We start from the raw sequence: 7,308 nt of genomic DNA on the forward strand, positions 1-7,308 counted from the left end.
AAAAGGCCATGGAAAACCACTGTTTAACACCCGCCACAAAGATTTTTAGTGGTTTCTAACTACAATGGGTTTAAGCCTACTTGATACTTTTATAATCATGTTATGATTTTGTGGCCTGTGCTTCAAACCTCTAAACCTCTGTAGCTCCAGTGCTTTTTGCAAAAAGTTAACATACAGCCCTGCTATTTATTTTATACACTTCTTCATTTACGTGCAGCTGTATATTTTTTTTTAAACAGGGTGGAAAAAAACTATCTTTGCATTTTATTTCGATCGCAGTGTGTTTTTATAATAGTGCTTGTGACATCTTAAATGTGGCTTTGGCTTGCAACTGAACATGTAGCCTATTTCGTAGAAAGATAGATATATATTGTGTATCAGCTTTCAGCCTGAAATATCGAGCCCTAGCTCATAACGAAAAAATGGAAGAAAACATGGACAAATGGACTGACAGTGAAGTCCAGGCTTTACTGAGCATATAAATAACAAGGGAAATACAAAACGATTTTGACTCATCAAAGCGAAAGTGATGTTGCTCTACCAACCACTAACCAGCTTACATTAAATTCTGTGGCGTTCCTATTAGCGGTGGAAATGCAAACATTAAAAAAGCACCAGAAGGTATGTAGCTCTTGAAGGAGCGCCCCAGTGGGCAGTTCCTCTCAGAGAGTCCCCAGAACAGTTTGATCTGAAAACAGTTATTGAGTGGCATTATGGGGAATGTAGGATCCGCTGTTTTGGGAGTTTATCCCCTACTAGGGAGTTAGAATATCCTGATCTCTGCAGTTTAAATTTTGACCATTCTTTTTCCAAAATGTACCTCTTAAAAACTCAAACAAATTCGTAGGTACATAGTACGTGTACTGCTTTAGAACAGGGCCTGTACAATAAAGTGACACAGTAGTAGCTCCAGTGACTGCAAAGGGATATACTTTCACTTCTGTAAAAATCTAAAAGGTTTCTGCCCTCATTGATTCCTGCAATTCTTCAGTGGCGAGGGACAGTTGGCAGAAAGTCATACTGTAGGTTACTTAGGTTACTTGAGAAATCAAAATATGTTAATTTCCACAGGTACGTCACTATCTTCTATGCACTGAGATACCACAACATTATGACGGTGAGGAGAGCCGGCTGCATCATTGGGGGAATCTGGACCTTCTGCACGGGCTGCGGGATCGTCTTCATCATCTACTCAGACACCACCCCTGTCATCATCTGCCTGGTCTCCATGTTCTTTGCCATGCTGCTCATCATGGCCTCCCTCTACAGCCACATGTTCATGCTGGCACGTTCACATGTCAAGCGCATTGCCGCCCTCCCTGGCTACAACTCTATCCACCAGCGGGCCAGCATGAAAGGGGCCATCACACTCACCATCCTGCTGGGGATCTTCATCGTGTGCTGGGCTCCCTTCTTCCTCCACCTGATCCTGATGATCTCATGCCCGCGGAACCTCTACTGTGTGTGCTTCATGTCCCACTTCAACATGTACCTCATCCTCATCATGTGCAACTCTGTGATTGACCCGCTGATCTATGCCTTCAGGAGTCAGGAGATGAGGAAGACTTTTAAGGAGATCATCTGTTGTTACAGCCTGAGAAATGCCTGCACTAGCATCTGCACTCTGACAGATAAGTACTGAGAGATGCAGACTGAGAACACCAACGACAGGATGTACAGGATGAAATGACTGAGTCTGACACTGGAGCATAACCATAAGAGATTAAAAATACACACAGAACTGGCTCATTGCACTTATCAGCCAGTGCAGTGTATAGTCGAGTCTTCTGTCCAGTATGAACCGGATAGAGGACCCTCACAGTAGAAAGGAAAATTAAACTACTATCTCCTAATGTAACCGGAATGTGCACAAAGTCGCTATTACGTACATTATTTGCCATTTACAATTACGTATCATTTTGTGCCCTTCATTTCATTTGACATTTCTTTTAACCTTTTCCTTTGACTTTCTTTTGTAAAATATGTGAACTTTTATCGCACTTGGAGAGGAAATTTCCTCTTTCATTACTATCATTAGTAAATCTTAAATGCTGTTACGTAAGAGCACTTATATACTTACTGGCATGAGCATAGTCTTGTGTAGCCAGACCTAATTCCACAGCGCTGTGTAAGATATAGAGAAAGGTCTGGAATCATTGATTATCTTTCTGCTGTAGGGGGAAAACGCTCTGGTTTGTTTTTGTTTCTTTAAACCAACCACAGTTGTCTTGGGGGGCGCTAAGCCAGCAGTAATTGTGCTCTTGTAAAATAATTTTAATGATAGCACTATCATTAAAATGGCCACACAAAAGAAAACTCGACAAAAATAGCCGTGTGTCACTGTATGATTCAGTTTTTACTGATGAATAAAGACAAACGTAATTTGATAATCGGAGTGCTAGAGGTGAAGCCTAACTATACTTTAGCTCTGGAGGAACTTGCTGGACTCGTTAAAACCATGGACAATTTGCAGGATGTAGCTGTGTAGCATCTCCATATTGACAAGAGTTTAAACTTGTCGTGCATTTGTATACCAATGTTAGCTCCAGTGGGTAGCCAACAACCCAGTTTTATTCATTCAAAGAACTTCTACAAAGAAAAATGAACTGCTTGGCAACCAGACCAGGCATGTAATTGAAACAGGACTTCATTTGTCAAAATGTGTAGCTACACCACGCTAGTAAAAGAAGAGGAGTGTTTAATTGACCTATGACTAAGCCACGCCCCCCTCCACTCACTCGGACAAACTATTAACATTCAGTGATCGGCGCTATGGCAGGTGTCACAGTACACGGCATTTCGCAGGAGGCAATTGATGCTTTTTGGGGACATAACGATCAGATGTCATTGAGAAGTAACCAAAAGGGCCTAAACTACGCATTGGAGGGATATATTCATCATTTTATTGTTGAGAAGGTCGATGAAAAGCTTAAATTACAAGCAAAATTTACAGGTCACAGTGTACGCTTGTGAACCACATCTTGTTGCCGTCGCCATCAAAGACAACAAGTTAAAGTGCCACTGAAGTTAAGGTTTTTGGCTCAGAATATCAGAAAAGGATAACTGCCTTTTTACTATCTTTACCAAGTCTTGGTGAGTGACCAGCATTAGCTAACGACAGCTAACGATGTCTAAAGGGCCGTCCACACCAAGAAAGATAACTGTAACGTTAACTATAACAATAACAATGGCAGCATCCACACCAATGAACGATATCGTTGTGTTGCTAGGTTATGCCAAACACACACTGCTCAGTGCGGTCGGCAGGGGAGGGATGAGTGCAGCAAATCTACCAGCCACTTGCATATTTCACCAGCATTCAGCTGGTAACGTTAAATGGTGCTAATTTTGGTCCGTGAACGGTGGTGATAATAATCATAAGGAGGCGAGACAGTTGTTGTCATTCATGTTTAGCTATGTGAGATAATGCTAGTTAGCATAACAGCTAGCGTTGGCTATTCATAAACATCTTATCTCCGTGAACAAAAACACTCACCACTTATGCCAAGGGTGCGCCCGATTGCGTCCCAGATGTCCCTCTTCTTGGTCGCATCTTTATAAAGTCGCTCACTCTTATCATAGAGGGGTGGATTTTTTTGTACCTCGGTGATTAGCCTCTCTCCTACGTCGTCCGCCATGTTGAATGAGTCTGTGAGTGACATAGTGACGTGATGAATGTCTCGACCTGTCATTTCGGATGGATTTTGATTGGCTGTCAGTGTTTCTATTGTTCATCAAATCGCTCTGAAAGTGATCCGAACGATATCGTCCACCGCTATCGTTGTCGCTATAGGTGTAGTGTGGACGCTGCCTTCCACTTGAGTTTAGAACGATTTTTAAAACTGTATATTTATTATTATATTTATAGTTATAGTTCTTGGTGTGGACGGCCCTTAAGGCTGTGTTCACATCACAACATTAAGTTTGCCATCACGTATTAGGTTATAACAAAGCTATCAATAGATAACTAATGCTACTTACCCATAACAGAAACTAATGTGCAAATTTCAGCTTCCAGACATATCTTGCTATGCGTGTTATAACTCTGCATTACGGTGTAGATTTCCTGATAATTTTTTGTATGATAGGTGCTTGTGTGGGAACTGCAAGCCCATGTCCTCAGCTGTGGAGAGTATGTGCTGCAGGGAGGTGGATGCCTTCTGGGCTCTGGTGGAGAATCTGACCCCCAGACCAGACATAACATGCCTCACACTGCCCATCAACCCTCGCGCCGCTTGCTCCCTGACAGACTCGAGTTTGTGCAACCTGCACGAACACAATAATTCGGCATAATCACAAATGGTGAAATGCACTGTTAACAACCGAAAAATACTAACTCACAAGTTTACTACCACTCAGACTCACTACCACCTACTACTGCGCATTGGACAGAGGCAGGGTCAAGGATGTAGAGTCCCTCTTGTGACGTAGTATCAGGTGATGTTGAAAAAAAAAGCGTTTTTAGAAGAGGAGCTAAAAAGAGCCACTTTTTCCTCTGAATTTGTGCCCTTATGTCGTGTAAACCATAATAAATTCTGAATTAACTTCTCATATGGTAATTTTCAAATAAGTTTATGTATATATCTTTAAAAAAATTTAACCTGCAAGTTGCACTTTAAAGATATCTTTATATTTCTTTCCAGCAAAGCATTGTTAATCTTATTTACGTTGAGTTGATGTTGTGGTCTACTGCACAACTTTATCCAAAGGAGACACTTTTCTCGGTTGAGATGTGGTTTAAAGTGTAAAAAATACACCTCATCGCCCAGCCTCTCAGGATACCTTGTGTTGGAGTTGCATGTACCCCATGCACACTGTTTGACCATTTTTAAACTTCAAATCTTCAAAAAAGCTCATAAAACCAAACAAAACTGACTTTCTGTAATGCATTTCAATGGACGTCCAGGCAGAGAATGTCCGAGTGTATGGGAATGGCTATACACACTGTGATTGGCTCATCGCGTTTGAGGGCAGGGCTCAGCCATAGGTCAATTGGGACAAGGCTTTTAACTGAAGTTTCATGGTATGTCACATTACTTAAAAACATACTACTTGAACCCAAGAAGACCCACAACCCCACACGATCTTTTTCCTAAACCTAACCAAGTAGTTTTGTTGCCCAACATAACTGCGGCTGTTTAACATTAACCACATGTTACAATGTGTTTCAGCTGTGTGTCACATAAAGACATTACATGGTGCCTTGTGCATTGCTATAAGACGCCAAGGGGCAAGACAAAGTGCTGTTATTTGACAACCTGGGAATGAGACCGAGTTGGGAAAAAGTACCACTGGAGATTGTGACAGTCAACACTGTTTTTTTTAACCATATGACCATAATCTTTTGTTAATGTTAACCAAAGATTTTTTGTTTGTTTGTTTGTTTAGTTTGTCTGAACTTGACCAAGCCTGAAGCTGACCAGACACCGGGGCAGACGGAGTATATTGTAACAGGTTTAGAAGGTACTGAGATAACAATGTTCTGCTGATGAGAGCTCCAGATTTGAAAAAAAGGCTCCTATGTGTCATTTTGGAAGACAATAGCAAATTACTTCTTTGTAGTTTAGTACAGAGGACTTACTGTAAAAATGCCAATCAAGTTGGCAATGACAGCCACTCGTAAACACATTGTGTAACAGCATGTTTGTAAGTGCTCTAAACAAACGTGCTGCAAAGACAATCTTGTGTTAATTTAAGAAGAAAGGTAGTACATCAAAACAGAATCACAGGCAGTCAGAGGTTTAAAACCAATATTTACTCCAACTACATCAACTTTTTATGATTCACTATTACCATATCATTTTCATCATTATGTGTTTACATATCCACCAACCTGAGTAAACAACACACGACTTGTCTTTGGCCTTAGACATATGTTATCAGCTTGTTTAGCGTTTTTAAGTGGGGGAAAGCAGGCTGCTGTTGAACTATTGGATGGCATCAGCTGTCAGCAGCCAATTTTTCTGCCACTGCGGTATGCCCTGCCTGGCCCTGCTGCTTCATTAGCGTGACAGTTAATGAGCAGGTTCCTAAAATCTTCCAGCCCTCAGTAGCACAGCCATTTCTGCAGTGATTTGAATAGTCCCTCTCCTGTCTGTATCTTTATATTAATCATAGCTGCTCTATTCTGTTGGTGTACCCTGATGATCTCTTCACACTGCATCCTGGCCCACAGTCTGTATTTAAACTATGAAAAGATGCCATAAGTTTACACTTGAAATGTAAAAATGAATGTACAAATAGCATCACAGTGCTCCTTCTGAATGTGTGTGTTAGTGGTGCCTACCTCCCAACTGAGAAGCTTGACATGCAACCATCTGCTAAAACTGCTTGTCATAACAAATGTAGGCTACTGCCTCAAATACTGTCGTGGATACTAAACATTTGTTTCCCTGTGTTGCATTTTAATATTTATAACAAAAAAAGAGCAAGCCATTTGTATTATTTGTGTCTTCAGACTGATCCATGCCATGGTTATGCATGTAGACAGTGAGATAAGAGGGTTTTATTGGAACAATCATAAAGAAAACTGTATTATAAGGTTGTTTTATCTGTTATATGTGAAAATTGCCTTAGTGTAGCTTCCATCAGTGTTATCTGTGATTGCTTTGCAATTGTGAGATTAAAAGAGGAGCATATGAATAAGCATACAAATGTACACAACATGGAAAAGTGCTTTATTTGAAACCAAGTGGTATATATTTCCATATATTTCTTTTCTCTAAAGGTTGATTTATTGAAGATAAACAGCAATGGTTTAATCTTGCTCACTGTACATTCAGCTCCAACGTGACATATCTGAGGACTTACACAAAACGACTCATTGTTATTGTTGACTGTGAAGCTCTTGTTCCCACAGACGCAGCAGCAAAAACACTGAATGTGATGTGACGCTGGATAGACATGAAGCCCACATGCTGACTGCATGCTCAGTCCTTCGTTCATGTACAGTGAGACCATATTATCTGTATGTTAGCTGTGGGGACATATTTCATGTTTGTTAATGGTAAAGTCATGGCATGCAAAAATATAAATGTGAGCTTCAAATGAGATGACCGATGTCAGTGTTAGCCTGTGGCTTGAAATTATTTCTATTTTTTATGTGTCTGAATAAAAGCAAAAGGTAAAATGGTAAGCTGTTTTCATGTTATTATGTACCACATTAGTGGTTGTGGTATACTGTGGATCTGTGAATGATGGAAATCACAAGGTTATGAACCATGTGAAAAAATAATAACATGTCCTTCTGGGAAAAAGGTGTGCCATGTGAATGTGGTGCAGATGGGCTGTTGTGAAAAAGATTTTAAG

At 40.6% G+C, this 7,308-nt stretch overlaps 1 protein-coding gene across 1 annotated transcript in view; it reads left to right on the plus strand.

The window, feature by feature from the left end:
• Nucleotides 1–7,135, plus strand: part of mc5ra (melanocortin 5a receptor) — a 40,686-nt gene extending 33,551 nt beyond the window's left edge. Inside the window, exon 5 of the mRNA XM_033641524.2 lies at nucleotides 1,072–7,135. Coding sequence (XP_033497415.1) covers nucleotides 1,072–1,642 — 571 coding nt within the window. The 3' untranslated portion in view covers nucleotides 1,643–7,135. The remainder of the gene's footprint in view (nucleotides 1–1,071) is intronic.
• The last annotated feature ends 173 nt before the right edge of the window (nucleotides 7,136–7,308 follow it).

This window comes from Epinephelus lanceolatus, chromosome 10 (genome assembly GCF_041903045.1).
Source record: "Epinephelus lanceolatus isolate andai-2023 chromosome 10, ASM4190304v1, whole genome shotgun sequence".
Taxonomy (NCBI): domain Eukaryota; kingdom Metazoa; phylum Chordata; class Actinopteri; order Perciformes; family Serranidae; genus Epinephelus; species Epinephelus lanceolatus.